Source organism: Triturus cristatus, chromosome 5_1 (genome assembly GCF_964204655.1).
Source record: "Triturus cristatus chromosome 5_1, aTriCri1.1, whole genome shotgun sequence".
Classification (NCBI taxonomy): domain Eukaryota; kingdom Metazoa; phylum Chordata; class Amphibia; order Caudata; family Salamandridae; genus Triturus; species Triturus cristatus.
The window spans coordinates 618,257,962-618,275,086 of record NC_140587.1 but is presented as its reverse complement, the minus strand read 5'-3'; the positions used below and the strand labels follow the sequence as shown (position 1 = coordinate 618,275,086).

At 40.9% G+C, this 17,125-nt stretch overlaps 1 protein-coding gene across 5 annotated transcripts in view; it reads left to right on the top strand.

Annotated features, from left to right (window-relative positions):
- Nucleotides 1-17,125, top strand: part of CHD7 (chromodomain helicase DNA binding protein 7) — an 801,383-nt gene that overhangs the window by 669,342 nt on the left and 114,916 nt on the right. For all 5 annotated transcript variants that reach the window (XM_085605557.1, XM_085605559.1, XM_085605558.1 and 2 more), the window contains exons 13-15: nt 7,824-8,000; nt 9,063-9,206; nt 9,536-9,791. In XM_085605557.1, coding sequence (XP_085461683.1) covers nt 7,824-8,000; nt 9,063-9,206; nt 9,536-9,791 — 577 coding nt within the window. The remainder of the gene's footprint in view (nt 1-7,823; nt 8,001-9,062; nt 9,207-9,535; nt 9,792-17,125) is intronic.

The following is a 17,125-nucleotide window of genomic DNA, read 5'->3' as shown; positions in this document are numbered from 1 at the left end:
GTATGCTCCCTTCAAGCATCTTCAAAATTGCGCTCTTAGACTTCTAACCCTTAAGACTGCTTTCCTTATTGCCATCACCTCTGCTCGCAGACTCTGTCTCTCAAGCCTCCTTGGCTGTCCGTTCATCCAGATAAAGTGGTACGTTGTACAAAAGCTTTGTTCCTTCCTAAGGTAGGCATGCGTGTTCATGTGGAACAATCCATTACTCTGCCCACCCCTACATCCCTCCAAGAAAGAGGAGAGACTCCACCGCCTGGACTCAAAATGTGTGTATTTTTATTTTATTTTGAATGTACCAAAGAATCCCGGATGGATGATAAACTTTTTATGTGGGTGCAAAGAAAGGTCGGGCAGTACAGAAAAGGACTACCATTCGAGGGGTTGTCCTCTGCATTAAATTGTGCTACACATTAGCAAAGAAGGAACCTCCTGTGGGGTTGCGTGTTCACTCTACTAGAGCAACAGCTGCAACCACTGCATTCGCACGCGGAGTCCCAATCCTGAATATCTGTCGGGCAGCAAGGTGGGCATCCCTGCACACGTTTACCAGACACTACTGCCTGGACAGCCAAGTACAAATGAATGGGTACTATGCCCGTTCTGTCCTACAGGACTTTCTCGTGTGATCTTGGTTCGTAGTTCCTCCTCCGGGGTTGGTATTGCTGTGGTATCTATTGACAAGGTAAAGAATCTATAACTAGTTTCTCTATCAGATGAATTAAGTTACTTCCCTTTGATAACGGTGTTTCTCTACCAGGTACATCATTACCGGAGGTAAGTAACCTATTCAGTAAGAAGTTGAAGATGAACCATAGCACAAAAGAAGATAGTACTTGGAGCACTAGTATTGCATGGCATACCTGGACCAGCAAGACCATACTTTCACGTGCCAACCCTGCAGTCTCACAAAGCATCTCTGCTTTGTTGTGGCACCAGTCCACTTCCAGTTCATTGCTCTACCTTTTGGCCTTATACTAGCCCCTGAAGTCTTTACAAAGGTCATGTCAGTGATTGAGGTCCATCTTCGTAAATCGGGGGTACATGTATTCCTATACTTTGAGTAGCTGAAGAAACGGAGGGGCTCAAGGTATCAATGAGGGGACTGGTTGTCCAGTGGAGCAGTGCACTACATAAATCTGCTGGACCTGCATGCCATGCAACTTGCTCTGGAAGGCTAAAGTTATGATTGGACACCTATTTAAGGAAATATTGATCTTTAGGCTGCTCTCCAGGTCTGTTGTAATCTCATGATCATAGCAATAGTAGAGCCTGGAACTGACATCCCGAGTATGTATACAGTGCATGTAATACTTGTATGGTAGTAGACGTGTGTGTGATCGGGTCTGCGAATTAGTCTGTTGAATCTATTTTGGTCCACCCCCCCCCCCCCGGATTAGCGTAGCGGGGAGGGGGGGCATGGAGGGGAGAGCTTCCCAGACAGTGGAAGTGTATTGCCTGAATTACTGTGGCTGGAGGGAGGGGATCCAGACATTAAAGTGAGGATGGTGGAAAGAGGGCTACCTTTAGAAGACTGTTAGCAGGGAACTGCTGATTAGTTCTTCCTAAAATGTCCATTCTGGTGGATTATAGAGATTAGGGTGTGACTGTAGTTTCTGTTGTTCAAGGTGAGGAAGCTTCTAGTTCAGTTCTACCCTCTTGTCTGTCTCAGATTGCTGCTTCAGGAAGGTAAATAACAGCCATGTGCAGGAATCTTGCACTTTATTGTGCCCACATTGCGAGTACTGCTTCGAACCTGCCCTGGTGTAACTGCTGTGAAAAAGCATACAGGCTGTGTCTGAAGGACAGCCTGAGAAGTAACCTTGAAAGAGAGCCACAACTGTTCTGCAACATGAGGCAGTGAATGTACACTCTAGTGTTATTTGCAGTGCTATTGCCTCGTCTGTCTTTTAATATATGGGCTTATTAAACCAATTATAATGTTAGAGCATCTTGCTTTGATTTGGGCTTTGAGACTTGGTCCCATGCATAAAATATAAATCAAAGATACTAGAGACAAGGTTGTCCACACAATAAAAATGATAGCCTAGCATAATCTAACATGGCCTGATCTAGCTGAGCGTGGCAGAGCAATGCATATTTTTGTATTATGTAACATAACCTACAAACATTAAATAATGGGACTTAAAATTCCATAATTTGAAAAGAGGAGCACTCCTTGAACTAAACTCCTGTATACTTTTTGTGTTTTTTTTTTTTGTTTGTTTTTTGGGGGAATTTATTTTAGAAAAAACGGCATGCTGCAATGTTTGACATGCTATCTAGAACAGGTCATAAATCAAATAAAAGTATATCAAGTAATTCAACTTGACCGTTGCGCACTGTATCCTATGGCTATTGCTATAATATTTTTTTTAAACATGATCTGACATTTCGTCTAAGCATTAATCAAAAACATTCATGAAATAAACCTCCATGCAAAAACAGACATTGTATGTTAATCACTTCATATAGGTGATTTTAATCCATTATATTCACACAAAATATTCTCTTGTAGCATAATTTCTTTGTAGACAATGTGTAATGTCCATAAATTCCGTTTCTTTGTGAAGCCTTTATATTTAACGTGCTCAATGCATTTCGGGCCCCATTGGCCCTTCCTCCGGGGCTGAAAATCTCCAAATCATACAAACAATGCAATTTTAATACAATCCTCATGTAATGCGCAGGGGAACATAATGACAAATTAACATTTCAATGTTTATAATTGATTGTGCATCAAATGGTTCACAACAGCACAAAGTATTTTCCTTTAAATCGTCTCCGTTATTCACAATTATAAATGGTTGTCTGAGAAAAAAGATAAATAAAGTTTTTTTAAAAAAGGCAGATTACCGTGGTGGAGTAAAACCAAGAAACCGCTCGTGTGCTCAGGAAAAGTAAAATATAAAGAATATCGACCTCTTAACCACATTATCACCCAGTACCTATGAGTGTGATTGAAAACCTAATGATATCCAAGAACCCAAATAACACCTATCGTAGTGATAACGAATCAGAAAGCCATGAATAAACAACAAAACTCATCTCACCAAACTTCTTATTTATATCCGGCTGACTTATGGAACTCCACCCTAATGTCTCGACTAAAACTCCTAGAAAAAATAAAAAATGAAAAAATGCCGTGATTACCTGAACGCTAACCTACATCAAAAAAGATTATCACAAGAGCATAGCACTGTTGTACCTTCATATCCGACCAACAGGACTTGTATTCCAATTTTATCCATGTAAGCCCAACGTTGTTCGAAAGGATTTGTTCTTAAACACGTCGTGAAAACATCTCATCCCAACATGTTAGATCTCCTGAATTGAATCTTCCACAACACGCCGGTAACCGCGTGTTCAAAAATACTAAACGTGGAGTGCTCAAAAGAGAGAAAGGACTACTCCAAACTAAAACCACTCTGTGATGGGAGCCATCTTGAAATGGTACACTTCCAAACTAAGAAACTCTGATCGGAAACTACAGCGGACGAACAGTTACTCAAGACTCCTTACATGGGGGCCATCTTAGCCTAGTACCGAATATAACCAAGCGTGAATATTCATCTTTTATGATATTTTTACTTAGTGAGTGAATCCTCTCACACCACTCGTGTGATACGGATATCTTATCCCCAAAACGCTGATATTAGTAGGTGATTTTTCACGTATTCGGTACTAGGCTAAGATGGCCCCCATGTAAGGAGTCTTGAGTAACTGTTCGTCCGCCGTAGTTTCCGATCAGAGTTTTATAGTAGAGTTTGGAAGTGTACCATTTCAAGATGGCTCCCATCACAGAGTGGTTTTAGTTTTGAGTAGTCCTTTCTCTCTTTTGAGCACTCCACGTTTAGTATTTTTGAACACGCGGTTACCGGCGTGTTGTGGAAGATTCAATTCAGGAGATCTAACATGTTGGGATGAGATGTTTTCACGACGTGTTTAAGAACAAATCCTTTCGAACGACGTTGGGCTTACATGGATAAAATTGGAATACAAGTCCTGTTGGTAGGATACGAAGGTACAACAGTGATATGCTCTTGTGATAATCTTTTTTGATGTAGGTTAGCGTTTAGGTAATACCGGCATTTTTTCATTTTTTATTTTTTCTAGGAGTTTTAGTCGAGACATTAGGGTGGAGTTCCATAAGTCAGCCGGATATAAATAAGAAGTTTGGTGAGATGAGTTTTGGTGTTTATTCATGGCTTTCTGATTAGTTATCGCTACGATAGGTGTTATTCGGGTTCTTGGATATCATTAGGTTTTCAATCACACTCATAGGTACTGGGTGATAATGTGGTTAAGAGGTCGATATTCTTAATATTTTACTTTTCCTGAGCACACGAGTGGTTTCTTGGTTTTACTTCACCACGGTAATCTGCCATTTTTTGTTTTGACTTTTTTTATCAGACAACCATTTATAATTGTGAATAACGGAGACTATTTAAAGCAAAATATTTTGTGCTGTTGTGAACCATTTGATGCACAATCAATTATAAACATTGAAATGTTAATTTGTCATTATGTTCCCCTGCGCATTACATGAGGATTGTATTGAAATTGCATTGTTTGTATGATTTGCAGATTTTCAGCCCCAGAGGAAGGGCCAATGGGGCCCGAAATGCATTGGGCACGTTAAATATAAAGGCTTAACAAAGAAACGGAATTTATGGACATTACACATTGTCTACAAAGAAATTATGCTACAAGAGAATATTTTGTGTGAATACAATGGATTAAAATCACCTATATGAAGTGATAAACCTCAATGCAAAAACAGACATTGTATGTTAATTTCATGAATGTTTGATTAATGCTTAGACGAAATGTCATTTCATGTTTAAAAAAAATATTGTAGCAATAGCCATAGGATACAGTGCGCAACGGTCACGTTAAAATACTTGACATAATTTTACATAACATTCCATACCATCATAGCATGAAATGCCATAAACCTTGGCAAAAACAAAATATAACACAGCATTAACAGGATAACGTTGTGCAACGCTGCAAAATATGGCAGACGGTGTGTCCGTGCACAGGGGGCATTTTAAATTGCCTCTTGTCCGTATACTGATAAAGGTGGAGGTGATGGCTTATCCCATCACTCCAGTGAAAAATTACATAGTGGAAATTCACATACTGCAGGCTGCAGCCAAACGCAACACCTCAGATGGAGCGCTCCACCATTACAAACCATCCCGTGTTCAGAACAATCCAGATCGGTGGTAGTTCATTCTTGACTGTGGAACACCGTACCTAGGAAAATAACAAACAACCACCTTCTTGAAATCAGCAAAGCTATAAAAACACGTCTTTTTCAAAAATCAGACTCAGCCGACTGACGTTCTCCGAAGCGATCGAAAGTTGCTCAGTACGAACGACCAACAATAAGTGCAGCCTGTTGGCATCAACAGACTACGTGGGTCAAATTTCTACTATTTTGGAATTTAATAGAGCATTTTTGCAAAGAGCACCACTGGATGGGCTAAAACTATTGTAGGATTTTAAACGTACTCTTTCTCATCTGATAGAACCGATGACTCATTCCTTGAACGCACAAACCGCATCATTCATTTTAGAATCTTCAAATAAAAATGCTAGGTAATTGCAAGTCCATCGGTGTATATTTTACACAACTTTGCAACAGTTAGGCTCATGTTGCTTTAAGCTCACTCTAGATTTTTACCTACCTTCAAGCTACACAGTACTCGGATTTTCTCATTTAGTTTTAGTTGGAATCATAGCCCTTTCAATACTGCACCCAAGCAGCACTCATGAATTCTCAGAATGTTTGAGTGTCTAAATGACCTTTCAAGAAGCAAAGTGCTAGAGGAGATAGCTTTAGTGATTGTTTTTTTTTTTTTTACATCTTGCCAACTAGACCGCTTACTGTGGACTTGAGCCTGTCTGCTGTTTGGCTTTGTTGTTCTCATTTGCGTGTTTCTTTTGTGTTAGTGTGTGAGAGCTTTCCTTCCTCTTATTGTGTTTCTCCCTCCCCTGGAGCATGGATGCAATACTGTGTCCATACACTGCTTGCTTTTTCAGGCACTACTTTTTTCTATCTTTTTGTTTAAGCACTCCACAAGAGTGCATGTTTTTACAGCTGTCATCCAACTGTGCTTCTCTTCCCCTCTCTGCACCGATCTGTCGCCTATGACGTTCTCCCTGCACTCCTCTGATGCGCGCACCCACGTGCACTGCTTTCAGGCCTGTGTGCCCCCTCCCAGATCCATATTTGCTTTTATCCCCTGTGCTCTACGTTGCTCTCCCACTAGCCCGTTTGCTACCCTCGTGTTTTCTTCCCCCAATCCGCACACTCAGATGCTCAGGTCCCCAATTTTGCTTTAGCCTCTACAGCCCCATGTTAATTCCGCACAGCCTGCTTTGCCTCCATGTTGCTTACCCCCACCTGCTCCATAAAAAAAAAAACCCTTTTGCGTGTTTTGTTTTCCCTTTTATTTATCAATCCGATTTGGGTCAGCAAATAAAATTAAATAAAAAGTGGCTGTGTAATGTTGTAGTCTCACGCATGCCTGGTGCGCACACCTAAAAAGTGATGCAGTCGCCTTTTTTTCCTTATGTACTCATGCTGCACAGCGTCGGGGATTGATTGTATATAGCAAGGCTGAATTATATCTGCAAAGCCCAAAGGTCCCAAAGACTCTTTCTTGATTCCCAGCCTCTGACTTTGGGTAGCAGAAGGTGCTTCGCCTCAAACCTATACAACCGAAAGCCAGCTGTCTTGTGAATCTTGAGTATTGATTGTCCATGGGAAGTAGGTTCTACGTTCTGTGTTTCCGATTCCTGTCTCTGATCTTATTGCTTTTAGGATTCTCATCCTTAGTTGGCAATGTGTTTCCTCCTTCAAAAAGAAAGGTAGGATCTGCATTCTTCCTTTATTTTCCTGAATTTCAAAACTAGGTTTCCGAATAATGCATTCTGCCAACAAATCTCATTAATCCCGAAGGCTGAGCTTTTGAAGGACCCAGTAAGATCGACGGCATAAATGTTACCTTCTCCAGTTTGGGTATTAAATCTGGTGGAATTCATAAGGGGACTCGAGACCTGGCTTTTCTACCGAGACCAGTGAAACCTCTGCGCCCGGATACCCTCAAGGGTGAAGAGCTGCAGTTTATAAAATGATTGATTGAAATAAACTCACACACTTACACCACCTTTGCCTCCCTGGTTTTACCTCTTGTTCCCACCCAGTGACTTCCAGTCCCCACCTATTTTCTGCTGAGAGGAAGGGCAAGATATGGCAACTGCAGAGAGCAAAGAGCTCATAGAGCCCGCTTTACTTTCTATTAATATACCTGTTTTGTTGACCCCGGAGATCAGAAATAACTAGGTACCTAAGGTCAAGCCAACAGTAGCAGCTGCTATAGTTCTGTGTACGCTCAAATGGCGCCAGTGAGCACATCCACCCGAGATCTTAGTATGTTTTTAACAGTTTCCAAATTTGCCTCCCAAGTTTGTTTTCCTATTTCTTAGCATGGGTACGCTGAAGATGACTTATAATGGAATGACTGTGTACGCTTTGAAAGTTTGCTATTCGTAAGTTGTGTGTCCATCCATCAACTTTTTAATGGGGCTGGGATGATTTTGTTTGCCCTCTTTAAACGGAGGAGTTTGACTTGACTACGTGGGGGGAGTGCTGGTTCAGAAATCGTAGGTTTCCAATGAAAAATATGTTGTGATTCTTGCGTAATTTCCATTCATGTTTTGTCATCCGTGCCCAATCACAAGCTTTTGATCTGTTACCTTCATGAGTGACATAACGATCGTGGGATAATAATGTCCAGCATTGCTACTTTCAGGGCCGTGTTATTAAGGGGGCATACAAATTTCATGCCATCATTACCACATTTGAAATGATTTTGACCGATTGCCCCGAGCTCCGCAACATTCCATGGCGCTGTGTAATTATTGATGAAGCCCACAGATTGAAGAACCGAAACTGCAAATTGCTGGAAGGGCTGAAGATGATGGACCTGGTCAGTGTCTTTATATCTTTATATTTTTTTCTCTGTCAGTAATTTAGTATTTAGATGTATAGTTAAAACATAAATTTAGAAGAAAAACAGGTAGTGCTATCAAAAAGAACACTACACCCCGTTCTTGGTGCAGCAGGTGCACCTTATTTTCCTGTTTACTTTGAGAAAGCTGGAATTGTGCTTTAAACGGCAACGAGGGTTGATTGCTCTGCCTATAAATATGCCGGGTGTTGTTTCCTAACCTCCATGCTTGTCATTTACGTAATTGGCCATTGTATGGCTGTCATCTATCTGCCGTTGGTGGAGTTACTCTGCTGATGCCCGGCTCTGCCGAGTCAGCTTTCGACCTGTGATTGACACGAGGTTCTGCTTCTGGCTCCGCTGAGTCAGCACTGCAGGGTACGGGAACTAAAGGCCTTAATCTGGCAGCGCCAGCTGCAATAATAAAAGCAGGAAGCAAGCGTGCTCGGCTGAGGTTTTGAACTTGTGGACGTTGTACTTGCAATTGAACTGCTATCCCGAGCTGGGGTTTTAGAAGTACACTCTTTACTTCACTTGTGGCAATGTTGAATGGGATAGCAGCTGAAAACAATACCACAAAACCTTTGGGTATTTTAAACACAACTGTGTTTCAAAACAATACACTGAAGCCACTGAGAGCTCACCGACAGCCTAAGAAAAATGGTGCCAGTCCAGGAAAAGGCTAACGTAAACCCTTTCATACAATTTAAGAAACCTGTGTCTAAGAAAATTTAAACTATGTATGTATGACACATACACACACTATACGTATATACTATATATGTATAGTGTGTGTGTCATAAATACGTCCGGTTTTCCCAATGCTCTACCTGTGAGATGCTTTGCTTAATGCCACATGTGTAAGTAAGACAGGCTTGGTATTGAGGTTTTGCCTTGTTTGCATTGCAGTTTTTTGTATTTTAGGTGCTAGTAAAAACCGTGGTTTTATTGCCATGAAAAACTAGTCAGAAGCTGACAATCGAGTAAAAGAGGCTTGTGACACCAGTCACAATCTTTAACTATTGTGTTTTTGTATCACAGGAGCACAAGGTACTGCTGACGGGTACGCCTTTGCAAAATACTGTGGAGGAACTTTTCAGCTTGCTCAATTTCTTAGAGCCAGAGCGTTTTCCTTCGGAATCCAACTTCATGCTCGAATTTGGCGATCTTAAAACTGAGGAACAGGTACCTGTGAATTAAACAATATGATAAAATGTTCCTGCTGATTAAATCGCGAAGTTAAGATAACATTGCATTTGTATTATTAAGGCAGGTTGTTATTTTTACATCAGAAATTATTTCGTGAAAGAGCTATATATTTCCTAGTAACATTTCCAGTACTTAACAAGTAGAACAGCTTGATAATCTGTAGTTAGCTTCAGATGTACTTGCATTGGGTAAATCGTATGGTATTGATCAAATGTGGGAAGCTTCTTTGTGGAACCTGGCTTAGCAAGAGTGTTTTTTCCCCTTTGTGTTCTATTTCTGCGTAGTAATTGTATTCAAACTCCTAGGTGCAAAAACTTCAAGCCATTCTGAAGCCAATGATGTTGAGACGACTCAAGGAAGATGTGGAAAAAAACCTGGCCCCTAAAGAAGAAACAATAATTGAAGTAGAGCTGACCAACATCCAAAAGAAATACTATCGTGCTATCCTTGAAAAGAATTTCACCTTTCTTTCAAAGGGTGGTGGCCAAGCTAATGTACCTAATCTGTTGAACACTATGATGGAACTCCGTAAATGTTGCAACCACCCATACCTTATAAATGGTAAGGTTTCATTTACCTTCATGCATGAAGTAAATAAATACTGTATTTCTTTTCTCTTTTGTTCGTAGTTAATATTTGTGTTCCTATTGTTCAAAATAATTTTAGCTAGAGCAACAAAATGGTGTCCTGGAAAGCAAACTTTAAAGATCAACTCCTTTTGTAATTGGATGTTGGAATATTTAAATGGTTACTCTTTCACTCCCCAAATCTTACTTTTATGGACTTGCTGCAATTTCTCCTGAAGGATCCAGCGCACCCCTAGTCCATTGACTCTCCCGGGTGAACAGAGGAGATTACATATTTTATTGTTTGTCCTACTACAGAATATTCTTAGGGAAGGGAGTTCAGTTTAATGTACTCTTTATTTGCCTCAGCCCTGCTTTCACATTACACACAACACTGATAACCCTCCTCTCTAGGTCTTAAGGACAGCGGTAAAGGAATATTTAAATGTGCTTCATTATTGATTAGATAAGCATCCTTGAATATTGGTTTTAGGAGCCAGATTGGAACGGACTCTCCAGTTTTGTTGTTTTTTGCTTTCTTTGTGCTGCTGTCCCAATCCTTGAAAACCTGTTGTCATGCTTTTATCATCTTCTCTGTTCCTGTTGCTAAATAACATCCTGTCACCCCTTCTCTAGCCCTTACTCTCTCACCCAGCATCTTAACCTTTGTTCTTCTTTATAATCACTGAACCCTAAGCTTTCCATTTTCCTTCATACTTAACGTTCTTCATCCTACTTCACCTTCGGTCTCTCACTTATCTCTTCTCTGCAACTGCTCACAGTTCTACTGCTCTCTTCCTGCTGTTCTCCCAGTCACCCCTTCCTGCAACGCTCCATTCCCCTACCTGTTTCTGTAACTCCCCCTTTTATTCTTCCCTTTCATACAACATGTATCTTTTCACCTTGACAACTCTTGTGAAACTAGCATTCTCTATCAGCTCTATTTTTTACTACTTTTTATTATTTATCTACTATTAAATGCCTCTTCCTTTCACTTCTCCCGTTGCAACCTAATCTCTCACTCTCTGCTTACAGATCTGTTCACACTTCCTTCTGTTCCAGCAGCAATTCCTTCTCTTTACTGCTTCGGCTGTAGCTTTCTTACTCCATCTCTCCCTGCATTTTCTCACCGTGTACCTGTAGCATGCCTCCACCCCTTCACTTTAAATTTCCTTTTCTTCCCCTACAGATTTTCATCCCCTTCATCTACCTACCCAGTACGGTTTCCCCTTGCTCCTTCCATTGTTTCACACGTGTTAATTCTATTTCTGCTGCTTACCTTTGCTTTCGGACTGCTCCCCATGCAACATTTCCAACCAGTCATCTCAGCTCCTTAATTTCTTCTCCTTTTTTCTCCTCGTGTTTTTATTTTCTGTCACCTGTCATCTACACTTTTCAGTCTGGTTTTGCTTCTCATCCTCCTTCCCTTGCTGCATCCTACCTGCATCCCTGTTTTCCCTTTCCCAACCGCGGCAGGTTACCACCTCCCTGCCATATATTTTGGAACCACTTTTCCAATGGTGTGCAGTGTTGTATCGGACCAGACTCTCGATGTTTAGTGCCATGTAGGGAAGGAGAGCCTTGTTTTGGGCACAGGTTGTGCTGCTTTGCTCTCCATGAACACAGATGGGCCCTGTCGTTTGCACTTTTAAATTAGCATTCGATAAACACACAGTGCTCCCCCACAATTAATTTATATCATGGTGATAGTGTAGTGCACCTAGGCCTTGCTGTGGCCCAGTTTCTTACTGTATGACCTATTTAAGGCTGTATGATGGGGATTCCAGCGGTATGCAAAAAGCACTCAGATTCATCTTGGTTTATTCTGATTAACTCCCCATGGTGATATACAAAATGAATTTTTATTCCATTTCTTAACAAATACCTTCTATTTGGCTTAACACTGCTTTTGCTACTTTCTCGCTTACTTTTTTTTATTGCTTTTGTTTGTCCTCTAATCACCAGTTCAGTTTACTATTTAAAAAAAATATTTTGTTGTGTCGCTACCGCATCCGGACCCTTTTTACATACATTCATAATTTTGATGCATATATTTGATATAGTTGTAGCACTATCAGTCTCTCTGCTCGATTCTGAGACTTTTATTTTGAACCCAAGTATGGAGAACTATTTGGACTGCAGACCTTGTGTTGTCTTTAAACATATTCTAATGCTCTACTGCCATCCCAAGCCTTTCGTAGAGGGTACTAGTTTTCTTCCCGTACTTGTTGCAACATTTTGTTGAGAAACTTCAAACAGGCTGTCATATGCTGGCTGGATTGTTCGTTTTTCAGTTCTGCAAAATGTATCAAAAAAAGAGAAAAAAAGAAAATGCAAATCCAGTATTTGTAAAGCGCACAGCTACCTGTAGGCATCCCTGCGCTGGGGGCTGTTGGTAAGATTAAGCGAGCTATTGTCCAGAGTGACATGGTGCTGGGCTGACCTGCCACCGGTGCCGGGGATCGAACCGTGATCCCCAGCGTCTGGTGTCAGTCGCCCTAGCCGCTGCGCCACACCTCTTCCCCCCCCCCCCCCCCCCAAAATGTCATGTAGTGTCCCCTTATTTCATCAGAACTGATACTATGTTCGTGGCTTTCAGTATGTACTTGCCTGTCAGACATCCGTTAACTAGTTGTGGAATGTACGTCCATTCTTGATGAATCCCGGAACTGGTGCATAATTTGATCCTTCCTTTAATTGCTTTTGTTGTGTTGCTCCGCCCGACTCGCTCCACCCTCATCTTTTTCCAAGGGAGCAAACCTGAGCATATATCCCAGGTGTTTAACAAGTTCTTACTCGTTCTCATGAACTTAGACATACTTGTATTGCTTGTTGTGCCTGAATACGGTGGGTGTTCGGTGAGGGTGGCATAGAAACCAATTGCTGGCTGAGTAGGCCGGATAATCCTTGGCTGACAAAGGCACGTATTAACCTGTTTCTGGGTTGGTAGTTTAGTAATCCGTTGTTGAGCAGGGTGGCATGGTAAGCAAGAGACAGTTTGTACAGGAGCACAGTGTGGAAGCCATTGGTGAATAGCTTACTTGTTGCTAGTTAATACACAATTCTTATGCGCTGTTCTCTGTTAAAAAACAACATATATGGCAGTATTACATAAACTTTATTAATGTGATATTTCTTAGGATACACTGTCCTGCAGTATGGATTATTGTGTATATCCATGGACAATTATCCAATTGTTGCCATTGGCTAATAAAGGAGAAAATACGGCAAAATAAACCACACGTTTTTGCTTAAGATCTTTCTTGAGTCTATTCCTCCACAAGCTCTTAATTATTATCTGCTTGGCATTCTCTTTCTAGTAATTGTGAAGGAAGATGCAGCTGCAGTACTCCTGTAGTCTTAGCTGCCGTCCTTTTTCCCCCAACGTTTTGTTCACTTTTAACCCGTCTGAGTTGGTTGTGTAGTCTTGCCTCATCATAGCCTTGTGAACTTTAAAGCACAAAACGTAATCATAGTTTCCTTATAGTCAGGCATTCAGGTTTTCGGTGACATTGGAGCACTGTCTTCCCCTGTTGGCAATTTTTCCACATCCGACATTTACTATTGCATTGCTGATCTCTGGCTGATTTAGAATTTGCAGTCTTCTGTTATGGGATCGTCTTTGATATACATAAATATTAAAATGGCTGCCTGTGTGCAGGCTCCTGTAATATGTTTCCGCACATAACAGTTCTGGAATTTATTTCCTAAGAAACACATGCTAAAAGGATGCAACATGTCTGTCTTCTTAATAGAGCTAGAGTTTAAAATAGACAAAATACATTTGTGTGAAAACGCAGTTGCCCTTTAACGGAAATAAAGACTGGTATTGGTGCTTATTGGCATCAGCCTTAACATAGAAGTTCTTTGACTCTACTCCTTCAATTAATTCAAATGTTCCTCTGTACCTGAGATCATAGCATCAGACAGTTAATGTGTTAACTCTGCGACAAGGATCCCTGATGACAGCTGGATTTTAATCCTATTTATTCGGAATAACACTTTTTTAAGTCACTGTTTTTTTTAATTCTTTTCTTGATGTCTTAGAACTATTTTTTTCAAGTTTAGCTTTCGAGGAAGTAGACTGATTTTTCCTTTTACCAGAGAAAGGTTGTTTTCAGTATTCCTTCAGCTGCTGTGCCTGCTGCTTTTAACCCTTTCGATGCGCATGATGGAGCGGTACCGTCATGCGCGTCGGTTGCGCTGTGCACATGACGGAACCTCTCCATGGCCCCGCCCGCGCACCGAACCTTCAGCACAGCGCGGAAGAAATCCGCACCGCGCTGAAGGGGTTAAGTACCCATACTGTAGGGCACCTGCATTTTGAAAGGAAAGATGCACAGATTGCATGGTGTTCTTCCTAGACTCTCACACCATGGTAATGCCGAGTAAGCTGTGCCTTAGAATAGCCTACTTCTTGGTCCTACCCCATCTAAAGGGCCAAGGGAGGATTCCTCTACCACCTCACTTTGTGAAAGTCACAGGCTGCGATGGGCCGGCCTCAGAGAGATGTCACCATCAAGCATTAACAGTGGAGAAACACAACATTACGAAATGATGGATGTGGTGGCTCCTTACCTCAACCACAGCAAAAGATAGAAGTTCTTCTGTTCCCTGGAAAATAGGCAGGCAGATGATATTAAGAAAAGACAGAAGCAAAGGCTTTAAAACTGGCTGCACTTGAGAAGAGTTTCCAGTAGAAAAGCACAAGTCTTGTGGGAGAGGCTTTTCTTACCAACAGCTTCAGTAATTGTACTGGCGATGGCATCTGCTGCTAACACTCATGAGTAGGCATTTTACTAGCAAAGACAAACCGTTTACTAGTGGCAAAGGAAAACCCCATCTGTCCGCAGTAATTTGGATGGCGCCAGCTAACACTAGACAACAACTCATTGCCCTGCTTCCCCTATTTACACCTGGTGGGAGGAAGACCTAACTACTTTTTAGCATGGCAGATCATAACTAAAAAAAACAATTGGCTCTAATGCACAAAATGCTTTCATTTCACTGCTCAACAACCCAAACTGACCCTTTCTCTTTGACTGAAAGTTGTCGAACCGAGTTCGTACTACAGAAAAGAGTGGTTACAAAAGTTGGAAAGCACCAGAGAACTGGATATTGTTCAGAAAGAAAGGCACAAAGCAGAGAATTTATCTCGTCTCTCATCTAAATACCTCAAACTGGTAGATAAAAAAATATAAAATTAGGATGCCAGTACCGCCTCCCATTTACTCCTATTTACAACACCTGACTTGATATGCACCATGGACTTGCAACACAAAACTTCAATTTGAGGTAAAAGACACATTGGGGTTCCCTCACTCGAAATCAAAGTAGTAACATATGCTATCAATACAGATCCCTGGCTAATGACCTAAAGTTGACCTTCACAATTTTCCAAGTGCCTGGCCTCTTTAGCAGCCGATGTGAATTTTCAAATGTTTTAATCATATTTGGACAATTCTTTGCTTGAGGAACACTTTAACTAGAAGGCTGTGCAAGTCTCAAATAATTCAAATTTATCGGATTTGGGCTTACACATTTATAGCAAATCGGCACTAACATCAGTATGTTATCCAGCATGGGGGTCTATACACCTCTACCTTTCACGGTACACAAATGTCATCCACATCAGGAAATTCTGTAAGTGGCAGTTGTTTCTGCTCGCATGGCCACCATTGCATCTTGTATCTTTATAGTATTGAAATCCAGATTGCACCACATACATGTGCTGGAACTGATGGAGTTTCCATTTGGCTTTCGATGCATTCCTGCCCTTGGTAATATCAAGCAGTCCCTTGTTTTACGTAAACTGGGAGGGTCTAAACACAGAGCGTTCACAGGAAGTGTTAATTTGTTTCTAGCTCATTGTTCAGTTTCCAGATCAGTGTAATTCTTTTGCTTGGACTTGGAAGCACCAGGGCAGACCAGGAGGTTCAGATGAGTCCCTGGACATCAGCCTTTTTGTAATTGTGGATAAATGCACAGAGCCGGGACTACATGTTGAATTGCCATAGCTGTCTTCTAAGGCGAATGCCGTTTTGATAGATTGTCCCAACTTTATGCTAATTCCGCTCCTACAGGAGACTGTGAAATTGAAAGCTAAATAGATTCTCATTGTCCCTGGCTTGCATACCTTTCTTCCTTTTCCTTTTCCAAGAACAGCACAGGAAGCTTCCATGCTGGTTTAGGTTTTCTATTTTGTTTGTCAGCAAGTGCCTGCACCGCAGCATTTCTTGGTCTACCTTACAGCTGTCTCATGAATGCTTCCCAATACCCTTACCTAAATCGTGCATTTAACAGCACAACCATCGTGAACAGCAGTTATTAACCTTTTGACTTTTTTGGACCCCTACTGAATCACTGTTGGTAGCCAGGGACCCACCCCTAAGCAATTTCTACGACTTAAACCAAAAAGGAAAATGCAGAGCCTAGTATACAGCAAACAAATAGACAAATCATCAAATATTTTCTCTAATTCATAAACAAAAACAAGCAAAAATAGAATTTTTTATTTTAACCGTAAAATGAGTGATTTTTAAAGTTTAGTTTTATTTTGAAAAAACATAAAGCAGTATGTTAGACTCTAGCATATTACTTTGTCTCTTTTGCTTCCACTGATACCAAAAGTATTTTGCAAGTTAAAAATGGAACACTGCATAACCATTTTGATAAATCCTGAAGGGTCTCGAAAGTGTTTGTACGCAGATCTGTGGAGCATGTCAGCACAAACATGGATCCAGTTCAAGCTATGCGTGCTGTCAAGGTGACTTAACAATCTTATGCCACTACCCTTAATCTCTAAAATTGCCAGCATGATGCACCAGGGCATAGAATTGTTATTTTCAGCTTCCATTAAATTGTAAAAAGTTCTGAATGCTGGAAGCACACATTTGTCAGTCTAAACCTATAATGCAAAGTGGGAATATTTTGTTACATGGGCTAGAAGGCAAAAGCTAGACCATTACAGCTGTGGCCTTACAAATATTTGCCATACATATTAAATCTGGCTAAGGATGGTTTTCTCAATCAAAGTATATTTTGCTGCAATTTCTAGATTCTTGAGAAAGCCAAACAAGTTGTCATTATTTTTCCAGCAAATAGTTAAAGAATTTATGAAAGAGCTCTTTAGGTTTTCTCCTCCTCTTCGACCCCAATCACCAAAATTGGCTCCTGAATGGCAATTTAATAAAGTACTGATAGCTTAGATGCAAGAAGCTTTTGAACAATCCAAAACTCATTCCGAAGGTACCTTCCTTATTTCATTTTAGACCAAAAATAGTACAACCCACATTCTTTTCAGATGCAAAGACTGAAGCAGAAATATCC